The sequence below is a fragment of the Pimephales promelas genome, chromosome 17 (assembly GCF_988280905.1).
Source record: "Pimephales promelas chromosome 17, fPimPro1.hap1.1, whole genome shotgun sequence".
NCBI lineage: Eukaryota > Metazoa > Chordata > Actinopteri > Cypriniformes > Leuciscidae > Pimephales > Pimephales promelas.
The window spans coordinates 13,931,695-13,948,896 of NC_142785.1; the positions used below are offsets into that span (position 1 = coordinate 13,931,695).

Genomic DNA, 17,202 nt, shown 5'->3' on the forward strand with positions numbered 1-17,202 from the left:
TGAGAATTTTCTTGCCTCTACACAATGTTCTGCCATGATGGTGACATTGATATGTTATTGTGTTGTTTATTGGGATGGGATAAGCTGCGTGCTTAGGTCTGGGGTTTGTTCAAATCACCAACCCTACATAAAGAGCACTAATAACATTACGCCAATAAAATGCATTATATAATGATTAACAGGCCATGTTTATAATAATCACAGATAACTTTTATGAATTTTGAAGCCTGAATGCAGTCGCCAGAAGTAAAAAGCTAAAGTTGTTATAAACTAACTAACTTACACCAACCACGGACCCAACCACTGTCACCATCTCTTTTAATCTTTAATCTTTTAATCTTAGAATACAGTAGTTTGTAAGATCACAATTATAAGCATAACAAGGCTGTAAAAGCGGACAGAGTTTACCTCTTTGGCATGATGATTTTTAATCTCCTCGACAGCCTATAGTCCCATTTAGCCACTTGTCAGCAACAGCTTGATAAAATCAATTGTTCAAAGACTGTAAAAAAGTTTTTAGGATGTCTAATTCTCCATGTCACATGTCACATGGCAATGGTGGAACACCAGGGCAGACTGGCAGGTCACACTTCCGATCACTCTGGTAACAGATGGCCATGTTTTGAGCTCGGCTTCGCTCTCAGCAGAGCCACCTGGCTTCGTTGTATCACACTCCAACTGACTGAGAGAAAAATAGACAAACAAAAGCATCATGAGTGGTGCTCAACAATAAGGATTTTTGGCCCAGTAGTTCATGAATGTGCCTGCCAATATTTTCACTGGCCTCATAAATCATTAAAAAATTATCTTAGCAACATGCCAGTGTGAGAAATTTGTATGTAGTTTTCAATAAACTATAATTACCAAATAAAGCTGGAAATTCTACAACATATGTTGTGCTCAGGGGATCTAGTTTCCATGATATATATATATATATATATATATATATATATATATATATATATTCAGCCTGCATTACTGATGTGATCAAAACCTCTTATATCAGCCAGCTAGATGTTCATTATAAACAGAGCAAACAAATGTTTATGATTTAAAGTGTTTTTGATGACTTCAGCCGCCCACATTAAGTGGAAAAGAACTCATTGCTTCAAAGCATTTATACACATTAATATAGTTGGCTAAAACACTCTGAGCTGGGCAATGAGAACAATCATCCAGTTGAGATTTGCTATAAATTTATATTAAACCAGTTATTTTGTAAATGCATGTCTATTAAAAATGTTTTTTACTCAATATAGGAAACAATGTACACTCACCTAAAGGATTATTAGGAACACCTGTTCAATTTCTCATATATGCTATTATCTAATCAACCAATCATATGGCAGTTGCTTCAATGCATTTAGGGGTGTGGTCCTGGTCAAGATAATCTCCTGAACTCCAAACTGAACGTCAGAATGGGATTGAAAAGTGATTTAAGCAGTTTTGAGCGTGGCATGGTTGTGCCAGACGGGCCGGTCTGAGTATTTCACAATCTGCTCAGTTACTGGGATTTTCACACACAACCATTTCTAGGGTTTGCAAAGAATGGTGTAAAAAGGGAAAAACATCCAGTATGCGGCAGTCCTGTGGGTGAAAATGCCTTGTTGATGCTAGAGGTCAGAGGAGAATGGGCTAACTGATTGAAAGAGCAACTTTGACTGAAATAACCACTTTCAACCGAGGTATGCAGCAAAGCATTTGTGAAGCCACAACACGTGCAACCTTGAGGCGGATGCGCTACAACAGCAGAACCCCACTGGGTTACCACTCATCTCCACCACAAATAGGAAAAAAAGGCTATAATTTGCAAGAGCTCACCAAAATTGGACATTTGAAGATTGGTAAAATGTTGCCTGGTCTGATGAGTCTGAATGAGAACATGGATCCATCATGCCTTGTTAGCACTGTGCAGGCTTCTGGTGGTGGTGTAATGGTGTGGGGGATGTTTTCTTGGCACACTTTAGGCCCTTTGTGCCAATTGGGCATCGTTTAAATGCCACGGCCTACCTGAGAATTGTTTCTGACCATGTCCATCCCTTTATGGCCACCATGTACCCATCCTCTGATGCCTACTACCAGCAGGATAATGCACCATGTCACAAATCTCGTATAATTTCAAATTGGTTTCTTAAACATGACGATGAGTTTACTGTACTAAAATGGCCCCCACAGTCACCAGATCTCAACCCGATAGAGCATATTTGGGATGTGGTGGAACGGGACCTTGGTGCCCTGTATGTGCATCCCACAAATCTCCATCAACTGCAAGATGCTATCCAATCAATATGGGCCAACATTTCTAAAGAATGGTTTCAGCACCTTGTTGAATCAATGCCATGTAGAATTAAGGCAGTTCTGAAGGTGAAAGGGGGTCAAGCACAGTATTAGTATGGTGTTCCTAATAATACTTTAGGTGAGTGTCTGCAAATTTTGAGCAAACACAGTTGCTTGCAAGGAGGTGCAGCTTTGATTTAAATAAGATTAAAGTTTGCCTAACATATCTTTCAACCCCTTGACAAATTAAAACAATATCTTCAGCGAGAGTAATAAAGGCACGAGGTGACGTGTGTTTAGCTGCATCATGTGTCTGTTCTTAAATCTTAATGAAGAGTGTGGCAGATGAGAGCATGCTGGATTAGAAACTTGATTTGCTGCCTCGAACTAATCCTGACTAAAGACCATTAGTTTGACCCTTCCCCTGACCTATGTGATGTAAAAGTTAAATTAAAGAAACGCCAAGATTTGTCATCTGTCATGTGATGCCCTTGCAAATAAAGATCAAATGTACTTGGTAACACTTTCTTTGAATTCTGCCCATATTTATAATGCATTATAAGGGGATTCTCAATGCAATAGATGCATAATGCCTTATTAACAACCTTATGATATGTTGTATCATCTGATGCAGTAAATAATATTAACAACAGTTACAATACATTATTACCTATTTGTGGTTATAACTTTCAAGAGTTTAATGCATTAAAACACCAGATGAAGCCTGCATTTATACACAATGCATCATAAGGATATTCTTAATGCATTATAAAGCACACATAATACCTAAACAACCTAATAATTCCTATTTATTAGATTTGGTAAAGCCTTGCAATTGTACAGTTTTTATAATTAAAACATGACATTTTCCACACACAACTTTGATTTTACCTTAAAGAGGTCATTATGGTACATGCACTTTTTCAAGTTGATTGTACTGAAATGTGTGTTGGCAGTCCCTGTACACAACCATCATATAATGATAAAAATCTGTCCATATTTTTTGTTTTAATCTCCTTATATCTTTATCCCAGTCTCAAATTGATCCGTTCGACCGTGTGACGTCACACGGTCAGACACACCACCCATGATTGTTGATTGACAGTAGTGTTTCATCCTAAATCCGAACCGCTGAAGACGCTGTGGCAGAATATTCCCCACAATCAACGTTAATGCTTTCATGTTTGCGCGATTCGTGAATCATTTCTCACTACCAGACTGCTTTATAAACGAGGATCAGTATAAAGCTGGTTTTGCTAAGAAGCTGCTCCTAAAAAAAAGAATCGATAACTATTCGTGTCCCTGCTGCACTTCCAGAAGAAGTGAGTGTAAAATTGTATTAACCTTTATATTAATCTTTGCAAATCGCTTGCACGCTTTTACACTCCAGTAAAAGAGCAGTTTCTACTTTTTCCTCCAGGTCATCCTTGGTCGAGACTGTTGGGCACACAGTTTCCTCCACCCAAGAGGGTCTGAACGGCAGTGGATGCTGTCTCAGTTTGCAAATAGCAGTGTCGCTTCCTCGGTTGCATTGCTCCTGTCGGCGGCTGGGTCCAGAGGGGCTCACGAGGAGGCAGGGCCTCGTGCCTCGTCTCTCCCCCTCTCCTCGCCACGGGGCAGCCCGCAGAAGAAAGCCACGGGCTCTCTCTGCCATCTGCCCCCTGGTGGAAGCAGGTCTCTGGTGAGCTCCACGCCCAGAGCCCGCTTCCAGTGGCTACATTGCAACTGGAACCGGGTCCCTGTCTTTTACCTCTCTGCCCCGCCGCGGGTACGCCAGTGGTTCGGGTGGGCTTGTTGGGTCGGTACCTGGAAGCCTGGCTAGCGCTTACGGGTCCGTCCCGATGGCTTTTCCACACCATTCAGTTCAGCTATGCAATTCAGTTTGCACGCCGGCCTCCCAGGTTCAGGGGATTCTTCCACTTCACCCATGTGCGGTCAGTGGATGCCCCTGTCCTACGGAAAGAGAACAATGTCCTGCTGGTGAAGGAGACGCTCGAGCTGGTCCCTCCTGCCGAGATGAGGTCTGGGTTCTACAGCCCCTACTTAATTGTACCCAAGAAAAGCGGTGGGTTACGGCCAATCCTGGACCTGCGAGTCTTGAATCGGGCCCTGCACAAACTCCCATTCAAGATACTCACACAGAAGCGCATTTTTGAATGCATCCATCCCCAGGATTGGTTTGCAGCAATCGACCTGAAGGACGCATATTTTCACTTCTCGATTTTTCCTTGACACAGACCGTTTCTCTGGTTTGCTTTTGAGGGTCGAGCATATCAGTATAAGGTCCTACCGTTCAGGCTGGCCCTGTCGCCTCGCATCTTCACGAAAGTCGCGGAGACGCCCATTGTTCCCATGAGAGAACAAGGCGTTCGCATCCTCAACTATCTTGACAACTGGCTCATTCTGGCTCACTCGCGAGATGTGTTGTACAAACGATCACAGGGACATGGTGCTACGGTACCTCAGCCGGTTGGGGCTTCAGGTGAACTGGGACAAGAGCAAACTCTGCCCCGTGCAGAGGATCTCTTATCTCGGTATGGAGTTGGACTCGGTCACCCAGACGGCGCCCCTCATGGAGGAACGCGTCCAGTCAGTGGTCACCTGCCTCAGGTCCTTTCGAGGTAGGACAGTGGTTCCACTGAAACAATTTCAGAGGCTCCTGGGGCATATGGGAGCCGCAGCCACAGTAAAACCGCTCGGCCTGTTACATATGAGACCGCTCCAGCACTGGCTTCACGATTGAGTCCCGAGGTGGGTGTGGCAGAGTGGCACGTTGCAGGTCAAAGTAACCCCGAACTGTCGTCAAACCTTCTCCCCGTGGTCGGATCCTGCATTTCTACGGGCCGGAGTGCCCCTAGTCCAGGTTTCCAGGCATGCTGTGGTTTTCACAGATGCTTCTGCCATGGGGTGGGGGGCCACGACGCCACATACAAAGGGCATGCAGTCTTGGGTCTGTGGGTCCTAGCTGCATTGGCACATCAAATGCCTAGAGTTGCAAGCAGTATACTTTTCTTATGCTTTTCAAAGACAAGCACGTACTGGTCCGTACGGACAGCACTGCGACCGTTGCGTATGTCAACAGACAAGGTGGTCAACGCTCCTGCCGCATGTCGTGACTCGCCTCCCACCTCCTCCTATGGAGTCAAAAAAATCTAAGGTCGCTTTGCGCAGATGAGCTTTCACGGTTGCCTCCTCTGCCAAATGGCAACCCTATCCCCAGGCAGTTCAGCTGATCTGGAGTGTTTTCAGAGTCGCACCGTTTGTCTTTCCGGACACGACCCATTGCCAGTGGTTTTACCTCCTGTCCGAAGGGAACCCTCGGCACAGACGCCCTGGCTCACAGCTGGCCCTGGGACCTGCGCAAGTATTCTTTTCCCCCAGTGAGCCTTCTTATGATGTTTTATAAACAAGGTTCGGGAAGAGCACGTTCAAATAAATCATTCCTATAAATTCGTCACCAAACAATTACATGTCTACCCTATCAGGACGAGAGGAAGCATATATAAATATTCACTGTCAACTTACCTAACATTCCTTGACAGTTTCAGCATCCCTCCACCACCCCGACTCCTCACTCCTGGCTTGTTCTCATCACAGTCAGGAATGGGGGGGGGGGGGTTCGGGCCGCATACCGAACTCCCCGAGTCCCCGACTACACGTTGGAGTAATGCAGTCATACTTTCAAGCATATGCAGTATAAAATTACTTTGGTTAATGTGGTATCAACAAACTTTCACAGGAGAAACGCTGAGAATCAAGAGACTTCGGAAAATCTCCTTATTTGCTCATTTAATCTCACAGCTGCCTTTAAGACATTGAGATATGAGCTCATCTCTGGCTTTCTTTCTCTTCTCAGGAAATATTTGAAAAACCGTCCCTGCCTGAGTACAAAGTGGCAGCAGTCCAGAAGTCTCGATTCATCCTCCTGCATTACAGTGTGTCCAAGGCATTGTGGGATTGGATGATTCTGCTGGCTACATTCTATGTTGCTGTGACCGTGCCGTACAATGTGTGTTTCACTCCGTACAGTGATCTAGAGACTGCAGGCAGGAGCACCATAGTGAGCGACATCGCAGTGGAAATGCTTTTTATTCTGGGTGAGTTTACTAGGAAAGCAAGAATCTGAACCATAGAACAGATACAGAGTGATCCTCTAGCATCAGATGGTTTTCCATTAGCACATCAAACTGCAGTCATCAAAAGTAATATATGAAGCGTTTGTCGTGCAGTTGAGTTGGGCTATATTTTATATTTCTCATAATAAGCATATGATGCAAGAACTTGAAAAAATGATGATCCAATTGTTTTCCCAATCTCTCTCTGTCTCTCTGTTTCTCTCTCTAATCAGGGATTAGCAACAAAAAAAGCCTTTTATAGAAAAATTTCCTTTTTTGACTTCCAAAACCTGCCTTCTCTTTCAGACATCATAATTAACTTTCGTACCACCTACGTGAGTCAATCAGGGCAGGTGGTGTACGAGCCTCGCTCCATCTGTCTACATTACGCCACCACGTGGTTCTTTGTGGATCTGGTGGCCGCGCTGCCCTTTGACCTGCTCTATGCATTTAACGTTACTGTTGTAAGTTTCAATGTTTGATTGTAGCAACTAATTTGTATAAATTGACATTTGTATTTTGTAGAAACTATTGTAGAATTGTGGAAAATAGTGGAAAGGATAGGTTATTGATGATTCAAATGAAAGAGTTCCTTTAAAAAAATGTGTGGTGGTACCATGATCTACTTATGAACGCCATGGTACAGAAAGATTGCCATGTTCAATTATCATGACATTTCATATTTTATAATTACAGTAAAATATGTGGTGACATGTTATCAAAATGTATATAGGCTACTGACACACCACTCATGTTTGTGCTTGTTCAAGACATCTCTAGTGCACCTGCTGAAAACTGTGCGATTGTTGCGTCTGTTAAGACTGCTGCAGAAGTTGGACAGGTATTCGCAGTACAGTGCCATGGTGCTAACACTACTCATGTCGATGTTTGCTCTGCTGGCTCACTGGATGGCCTGCATCTGGTATATCATCGGGCGCAAAGAGATGGAGATCAATTCCAATGGAGTCTGGGACATTGGTGAGATATTTACAAACTGATCACGATATGGGATGTTTGAATAAAAAACACTACTCAATCAGAGCGAGTCTAATAAAGCCATCTAAACATGACAGATTTCAGCCCATTTATGTCCCCCTGATCCCCAGAATTTACATAATGCCACCCAGTCAGATTGGCACTGGCTATTGCAAATAGTGTGGAGGGAGGAAGTTTAAAGCTGTTGATAGACATTGCTCTTACAGGCCCAAAATGTACAGTATGAGGCGTTAAATATGATCATTTTTGACTGACAAAGAAAGTCAGAGAAGTCAGCCGCAGTTTTGTTACTTTTATTGTTTGTACAGTATATTTATATACACTCACTTGAAGGATTATTAGGAAAAACCTGTTTAATTTCTCATTAATGCAATTAACAACCAGTCACATGGCAGTTGCTTAAATGCATTTAGGGGTGTGGTCCTGGTCAGGACAATCTCCTGAACTCCAAACTGAATGTCAGAATGGGAAAGAAAGGTGATTTAAGCAATTTTGAGCGTGGCAACACAACCTGTCATAAACATGACATAGCAGATTAATTATCAAACTTAAGAAACCACTTAGCTTAATGGGTTAACATTACATTAAACTGTCAGGTGGTTGGTTTTGACATTAGCTGTCATCAGACCGTTATAACATTTTACTGACAAGTTCAATTTTTACCACTGTTGTTGAGGTCAAGAAAAATATTAAATCCCCAGTTATAATGGCCTCATGACAGCCAATGTGAAAACCAACTATGTGACAGTTTAATATAATTGTAGCCCATAAAGATAAATTGTTTCTTAAGATAATTAATCTGCTATGTCATGTTTACGACTTATTTATTACAGGTTATGATGTATTGGTTTGTGTCAAGGTGTCATAACAAAGACATCTCAAACAATGTCATAATTGAGTGAATGACACTTAATGACAGTTGTCATAAGTCAATGTCGGATTCAGTGGCCAAGAGTTGCATCGCACAGTAAAGAACTAATCTGAAGCAGCCGAAAGGAGCAGCAATTGGCTGTGGTTGAGAAGGAAAAATTCTAGCTGGCTGTGTACAGGCCATTACGCCACAGTTTCGTAGAATTTTTTAAGAGTTTTTGTATAGGTTGCATTGTATTTACAGTCATTACGTTCCTGTGTATATTATTTGAATGACGGTGCTTGCTTGGGCAGATATTGTGTTTTGCGGTAGGTGGTATGCCACACCATTGCCACTGAAATGGCATTAAAGCACCAGTGGGGCTCGACAGCCTTAGTCAAACGGGTTGGCGCGTATGGTTGGGTTGCGGAGAGATTGTGAGATTGTGGTTAGGTATCAGCAGCAGGCGGGATGTAGAGGTCAGTAAGCTGGGTTGAGTTGAGTGGGGGACGGAGGGGGGTGGCTCTGGGACGCCAGAGTCACTGTCGAGCAGTGGTGGAATGTAACGAAGTACAAATACTTTGTTACTTTACTTAAGTAAATTTTTCACGTATCTTTACTTTACTTAAGTAGAATAAATAGTGTATACTTTTTACTTTTACTTCGTTACATTTTGCAGCAATTATTATACTTTCTACTCCACTACATTTCTACAACTTCTGCTACATTTTCATTACATTTTCTGATCAGTTTTTTCCCTGCCAAAACGTAATCTGACCGTCCGTTCGTTGCACGTTTGTCTCACCAGATGTTTGGTTGCCATAGATACATCAACTAAATGCGTCTCGCACACAGTGTGTTTGTGCGATTTATACGCGAAAATTAGTTTTTACATGCATAGGAAACACACCGTGTTTAATATACGTTTGGGATTATGGCAAGCCCAGAGGTTCAGAATTACACCATAAATAAATCGCATTTACTGCCAAACATAGTTATGAACATATAGTAAGGATATGGCTTATATTGCCTAATTGCAAGCTTGTTTCAGAAATGGTGACATTTTTTTCCATCATTATTGAACATCATTATAGGAGTATTAGGTTGAATGAGTTAGAATTAAATGTTTTATTAATCATTAGAAAATAGTCATTAAGAGAATCAATTGTTATGCAAGTACTTTTACATTTAATACTTAAAGTACATTTAAAATCAGGTACTTTTTACTACTTAAGTATGGTTGTCATTGTGTTACTTCTACTTTTACTAAAGTAAATATTTATCTGGTTATTTGTACTTTTACTTAAGTACTGAGATTCAATACTTCCTCCACCACTGCTGTCGAGCCCTCTTGAGGTGTCGTGGGCTAGTCGACGAAACACTGAGGACGGAAGGTGCCCACTTGAAGACCCTGGAGATGTCACTTTACTCGGCTCAACCCAGACGGTTGTCATGCTGGTCCACTAGGGAGACCACACTATAGTTGCAGCCGTTGTGTGTGCTGACGTGGCAAGTACACTGCAGCCGTTAACGCCGGACAGAAGGGGGTCACACCACCATATGGAAAGAAGCATAAATAGATGCAGAAGCATAGTTTACTGTAACGTCTTAGTTTTGCTTACCTTGGCGAAAGCCGAGTACAAATCAGCATGAAGTTTTAACATATGAAGAGTTCAGATGCAAAAGCCTCTAAGTGCCATTTGAAATTTTCTTCTTTAATGATGATTTTTATCAAACTTGTATATTTAAGTTCAGTGATTTCACTTAAATGGCAATGATAATTACATATTAATTGTTATTTAAGTGAAATTACTGAACTTAAATATACAAGTTTGATAAAAATCATCATTAAAGAAGAAAATTTCAAATGGCATTTAGAGGCTTTTTCATCTGAACTCTTCATATTCTCTCGTGTAATGGAAATCATGTCATAAACATGCATAAACGTATTCGCATTTATGAAGGTGTCATGTCAGTCTTATGCACACCCCTTCAAGTAAAGTGCTACCCACGACCTGGTTGGGTCAGTGGTTTAAATTTTTAGATACCGATGAAATATCACAATTCTACAACTCAACAAAATTACAATTTTAATACTGCGGCATTAAAAACATGTAAACAGTCAGTAATAAAATAAAAACAAATAATCCAATAACAAATCGTACAAATAAATATGATAGAACAAAGAAACAAAGTGCTTTTCAGATTTTCAGTTTGTTCTAATAGTAGTTTTCAGGTACAGAATTTAAATTTCAGAATTTAAAACGTAATCAAATGTAAAATAACACAGCATTGTCTTCACTGTAATTATATATGAATCTTAATGGTCAATCAGTCAAAAGCACTGAGTGATTTTTTTGTTCTTTGTTGTTAGATCAACATTAAAAGCACTGGCGCTTATTTATAACGTTTTTTTTTTTTATCTCAACTTGCATTCATTTAAAAGATAACCAACTGTTTACTAGTAACATTTTTACATACTTTTGTGTGAATTCATCAGTTTCAAGAAGCTCAAGAAGACATGAAAGACAGTGCAGTTTTCAAGTAGTGTGGCTTTCTGGGCACACGCTTTGATTGTTTGCAACTTTGCGCACAGTAAACTTTATGTCCTGTAAACTTTTCGTAATAATGCATTGGACCACTAGTTGTACAAAAATCACTGTACCTGTTCAAGTTTTTACTTAAAAAAATCATTGAAATATTTGAATTAAAATAGTTTTGCAAGAGTGTGATTAAAAACACAATGAGCTGTGATAGCTGTGAGTGTAGGCCATCTTGCATTTAACGTCCCTGCATCCTCTGTACCATTTAGCCACTTGTTCAACTGCCTTCTTCAAGACAAGTAAAAGTTTTCAAAAACCATGCGCATTACGAATGTGTTTTATGTCGTACAATAAAATGTGTGATATCTTTAATGTGTGTTAACCACAGACCTAATTTCATGCATTTAACCAAACAAACCCATTCAAAAAAACATTGAATAGAAGATGATGCTACCAGAAGTGCTTATGCTAATTCACTCATAGTGCACATTAAGCAGAGTTCATGTTCTGAATGTGTCTGAGAGAGAAAAAAATTCACATAATTTAAAAGATGTAATTATTGAATGTATGGAATGGAAAGCTTACCACAGTCTTAAAAACACTTTTAATTGAAAAAAAAAACAACAACAGTAAGATGTCTAACTCAACTCAGTGACTATATAAGCCTGTGTGTGCATTTCACAGTCGAGCACATGCAATACAAGCTATTCTTCAGTTTGTGGCATGTATGAAGCTATAGGGAAGAGCGCCTTAGAGCTGTGTCTGCCTCTACGCCATTGGGGACTTCATGCACATGAGATGTCTTCTGGCTGAAACACTGTGTCCCAGAACAAGTAGTTCAGTTCGCAATACATTCTGCCCCACACAAGCCCCATCTCTGCAGTCTGCACACATGAATTTGGATACACAACATGCTAGGTTAATGTTTATTACATTTATATTGTTCCAACAATTTTGTGAATATAGCATTTTCTAGCACATTTTGTAATTAGAAACCTTTTGTCAAATTAACATACACTTACATTTAAATAAAAGTGTAGTCTCCATGCAGTTTTCCACCAAAATAAAAGCTTGATAGTTTAATGTTGAAATTGTATTAAATATGCATTTAATGGTAAATCATATTATAATTTCACATATGTACTGTACAATAAATGGTAACACTTCAGAATATGGTTACTTCGTTAATGAATAACTACACTAGAACCAGTAAGCAACACAATATTAACAATCTAGTAACTATTATTAAAGGGATAGTTCACTTTGAAATAAATTTTTGATATGTTTTAGCTTAACGCAAGGGCATCCAAGATGTAGGTGTCTTTGTTTCCACAGTATTTTCAATTTTGACATTTTTCAGTCAAACCGTTCTTGTCTATCAGTCATACACTGGAGGTGAAGGGGGTCCTCAATCAGTTCACCTCAAAAAGCATGCACAGAGAAGTCAAAATTAAACATGATTTAATGACTCGTAAATGTAAGTACATTGATGGCATAGGACACGAAACGAGCGTTTTTTGTGAGAAAACGAACAGTATTTATACTGTTTTACCTCTTGTAATCATAGCCATGAAAAAATGATCTGACGGAAAGAAATTCTGATTTAACAAGTAAGTAATAATGCACAGATGAAAGTGTTACTACATACTTCTATGGGAATTACTAATTATTTGGATCTGTATTATACAGTGAAGACCATGGGAGCTAACTAGTGATGACTCAAGTGTTACTAAAGAAATTTTCTAAAAGTATAGTTCACCAAAAATCTCAAACGCTTGAAATGACTTAGTTAGTTCCAATGATCTTCACTTTAGAATACGAATCCAAATAATTCCCACAGAAGTATGTAGTAACACTTTCATCTGTGCACTATTACTTACTAATTCATAATCAGAGTTTTTTTTAGTTAATAGTAGTTACCAGATTGTTAATAAACTTTTTCAGTAGTTCTCTGGGAGCGTTTAGTAGTTATTGGTTAGTTAGTGAACTACCACTTTCATCTGTGTGCTATTACTTACTAGTTCATTAATCAGAGTTTCTTGTTAGTTAATAATAGTTACTAGATTGTTAATGCGTTACTCATTGGTTCTTGTGTAGTTATTCACAAGAATAGTTTGATCAACGAAGGAACCGTATTCTAAAGTGTTACCCAATAAATTATAGTACATATTATATTGTATCATCATAATGTGAATGCATAGAGCATTTTTTAACTCTGACTGGCACTGAAAATTGTCTTGGTTGATTCTTGTAAAGTGTTTACTCTTACTTTACTCTTGTGAAGTGTGAACACCCTTAAAAAACTATTTCTACTGGCAGGGCAGAGTGTGTTCTCTTTGTTCCACATTCTGGAGATCACAATATTCTGTTTAACCAAATAATTGCCATATGATTTTTTTTTTTTTTTTTTTTTTTTTTGCCAAATTGTGCAGCGCTGACATGCAGTTTAACATTTGTTTCTTTCTTTATGTCAGGTTGGCTGCATGAGTTGGGCAGACGTTTAGACAAGCCCTATCTGAACAGTACAGTCGGTGGTCCTTCAGTTCGCAGTGCCTACATCGCCTCGCTGTATTTCACCTTGAGCAGTCTGACCAGTGTGGGCTTTGGCAATGTGTGTGCCAACACTGATGCTGAGAAGATCTTTTCTGTTTGTACTATGCTCATTGGAGGTAAGAAGTAACAGAATTCCTCCACAGAAATCTATTTGTGGAAGTAGCTCTTTGGAATACCTCATACTTCATCACAACATGCTGCACCATTTTTACAATATTTGACAATTGCTTACACACAATTTATAAAACTATGGCTCCTTTAGCTCCTAAACTATGACTCTGCAGACAACTGAAAAACTGTCGAGGAACATCGACGAGTCAAATGAGTGTATATATATATATATATATATATACGTCTCCAACTCAAGCTGATTGGATAGACATGTTGATTACTGATTGTCGACTGCTGGTTGGAATGATGTGATAATTGGATCAATTATTTGAACATGCTCCTCCCGAACTTTGTTAATAAAATATCACTATAACATTAATGTAGTAGGTAACTAATTGGCTATTACTGATTAGTTAATATTGTTTCCATATTACTGACTGCTAGTATTAGTAACACTTAATTTACCATTATTTTACAGTTTTTCACAAAACACTACAGGTTTAAAAAAGGTTTATGCTGTTTGCAGTGTCAGTACAATTTGATCTATTATTTTCAGGGAGTTTTTATATGGATGAATTGCATTCATGCCATGCAATCCTCTTAAAGTCTTAGACCGCAGAAAACAAATACTATTTACTTGAGACCCATGAAAGCGTCTCTCAACTGCTGTACATGAGCTAAAGTTCCAGTCATAGGAAAACGCCACAGGCTGTCATGTATAATTGCGAAAATGTCTGGACATTCAGTCTTACGAATAGTTATAAGCAGTGTTGGGAGTAACGCATTACGAAAGTAATACATTACAGTAACATATTACTTTTTGCTGTAACTCAGTAGTGTAAGGCATTACTAATCAATTTTCAGTAATATTTTACTCGTTACATGTTCAGTGAGGCTTGTATTACAGTTGTATTACAGTGTGTTGTCTGCTTTTACTTCTTAAAGGCAACAGATATGTGAAAGTTTTAAAGCAGTCTTTTAGTGCCAGTTCAGAGCAGTCGCGTCTGTAACATTGTTTTTTCCTCATAAATGCGAACACGAAAACTAAAATAAAATGAATATTTTAAGTTCTATGGAGACTGGAGAGCCAACCCTTCCTCATCCGATTTGCGCAGTGTAATTAACAGAATTACAAAAAATCGATTTTGCCTCCTATTTTTTTTGTCACGCATGAATGTGTGTCTTTTCCCTAATATTAAAAATAAAACATAGACTGATATTTGTCTAATGTCTGGAGTCCTTTAAGGAAGTAGCCTATATACGTTTCAATACATGTATTTTCTGAGAATTTTTATTTCAAGTTTTGACTGCAAATGTCATGTCCATAATGCTGGACTTCCCCAATTTTAAATAATTTATCTTCAACTAGTTTTGTGGTGTAGGTCTACGTATTTTATAATGTTAACTTCAAATAATACTAATAGCCTAATTTAAAGATAAGGCAGCTTTGGATATGGACAGTAAGGAGAATAACGCTGGAGTTGGAAGAGGTGTGTCGCGATTCTGTAGGTTCGTTGATCTGAGTCGTGTGGCGAATCGCGATTTCGGTTTCATATTGCATATCGTTACAGCCCAAAAGTTAAGTTCTACTTAGTTATTTTGGTGAAGGTAACTCAAAAGTAATACGTGAGTAATGTAACGCATTACAATTCTGGGACAGTAATATTGTAAGGTAATGAATTACTTTTAAATAACAGTAACAAGTAATACCTAATGTATTACAGTTTGGGAGTAACTTGCACAACACTGGTTATAAGACACAAATGTAGCATTGAAGTACAGTGCTTCAAAACGTCAAATCCTGCATGTGACACTGACGTGTTTGCTGTGTCTCATTATAATAGAGATGGTAGCATTTGTCAGACACATAATTTATTGAGGTTGTCTATTGAAGAAATAGAGCATGCAGTCTTCAAAATGAGAAACATCTTGTGTAAAGATGTTGTGAAAGGTCTTTGTTAAAGATTATGTGAAATAATCTTTGTGAACGATTCTGATTTTAAAACATCTTGTGTTTTAAAATCAGAAGATTAAAATAAATGAAAAAATCCACAATTTTAATCACTTTAATTGTAGATTTGGGATTTTATATCTATAAAAAATTTAACAGATCCTAACATTGTCTTCTGAAGTAACACAAACATCTTAACATCTTAGGAAATGTAGTTAAGTGTTTCGTGACCCTTGAGCCGCACTGAATACAATTATCACAATAATTTTCACCATGAGAACATAAAATCAACCGCATCCAGAACCTCCCAAAAACAGCCAATCACATTATCACTGACTTTTTTCATAGTAGTGTACATGTTTGCATGTTTATTAACATCAGCCTATTTAATGACCTTGTCGCTAATTTGATCAAAAATCTTATTTGGATCTTTCTCTAACACAGCTCTTATGCACGCTGTGGTGTTCGGGAATGTGACAGCCATCATCCAGCGCATGTACTCACGTCGCTCACAATATCACACGCGCATGAAAGATCTGAAGGACTTCATTCGTGTTCACCGGCTGCCGCGGCAGCTGAAACAACGCATGCTGGAATATTTCCAGACCACCTGGTCCGTAAATAATGGCATCGATGTTAATGAGGTGAGAATGTCATTGGTTTGATTTATGCAGGGATTTTTCTTTTCTTTTTTTTTTTTTTTTGGAACACTTGTTTTTCTTATAAACAGCCAAATCTACTGATTTAAAACCTACCTTTTTCTCTTCAATATCCTAATAATAAATCAGTGATGGGTTTCTATGGTTCCCAGCATTTGATGTCAGTCATATTAATCCACACCAATGCTGCATATGATGAAGTTCTCGTTTTGTGTTCATGAACTCTTTAGAAATTCAGATCAAGACATACACTCTTAGAAGAAATGGTTCCATTCATATATGGAACTCCAAAATGGTTCTATATAGAACCATTTTTTTGGTAAAAGGTTCTATTGGCCAAGTATGGAACCCCTTTCCAGAGGAACCCCTTTTTTAAGAGTGTATAGAATCTTTTAGGGGTTCCAAATATGTAGCGCTGATGGAACCTTTTAAGGTTCAATATAGAAACCTTTTCTTCTAAGAGTGTAGTGTCAGTAGCTATAATCTAGAAAGTTGTGGGGGACCAATTGTTTCGACTGAAGGACAGAGAGGGATGAGCTCAATACGGGGGTTCAAGCACAGTAATGTGGCCAGCTTAGGGGCAATAGTAGGCAATCGAAGACCGGCATATTTCAATGCTTTCTCCAGCCAGAGGAACGTTTTGTTTCACATCATTCTTTTCAAACAATGGTAAATGAGGTTTTCTGTCTTTTCTGCAGCTCTTGCGGGACTTTCCTGATGAGTTACGTGCTGACATAGCCATGCACTTAAACAAAGATATCCTGCAACTGCCTGTGTTTGAGGGGGCTAGTAGGGGTTGCCTGCGCTCTCTCTCCCTCCACATCAAAACCTCTTTCTGCACGCCGGGAGAATATCTCATCAGACAGGGGGACGCATTGCAGGCCAACTACTTTGTCTGTTCTGGGTCACTGGAAGTTCTAAAGGACAACATGGTCTTGGCTATTCTGGGTTTGTAACACACTTTGGGTTTGTAACATTTCTTTAATGCTTTTTACCTTTTGACTGTTTTTTTTTTCTACATTCTATATTGACTTTCCTTCTGAACACTACACGTGATTTACTAATGCAACTGGCTCAGTGTTGTAGTAGTAATACTACTACATTGATCAGGGATCAATGTACAGCATGTGTGACATGCTGTCAATTA

At 39.1% G+C, this 17,202-nt stretch overlaps 1 protein-coding gene across 4 annotated transcripts in view; it reads left to right on the forward strand.

The window, feature by feature from the left end:
* The window catches only part of kcnh4b (potassium voltage-gated channel, subfamily H (eag-related), member 4b), a 42,194-nt gene that overhangs the window by 11,963 nt on the left and 13,029 nt on the right, over positions 1–17,202 (forward strand). For all 4 annotated transcript variants that reach the window (XR_016147037.1, XR_005625630.2, XR_005625631.2 and 1 more), the window contains exons 5-10: positions 6,134–6,374; positions 6,699–6,856; positions 7,163–7,370; positions 13,256–13,450; positions 15,841–16,040; positions 16,754–17,003. Coding sequence is in view for 1 of the 4 variants with exons in the window: in XM_039691292.2 (XP_039547226.2) it covers positions 6,134–6,374; positions 6,699–6,856; positions 7,163–7,370; positions 13,256–13,450; positions 15,841–16,040; positions 16,754–17,003 (1,252 nt within the window). In the remaining 3 variants the exon portion in view is untranslated. The remainder of the gene's footprint in view (positions 1–6,133; positions 6,375–6,698; positions 6,857–7,162; positions 7,371–13,255; positions 13,451–15,840; positions 16,041–16,753; positions 17,004–17,202) is intronic.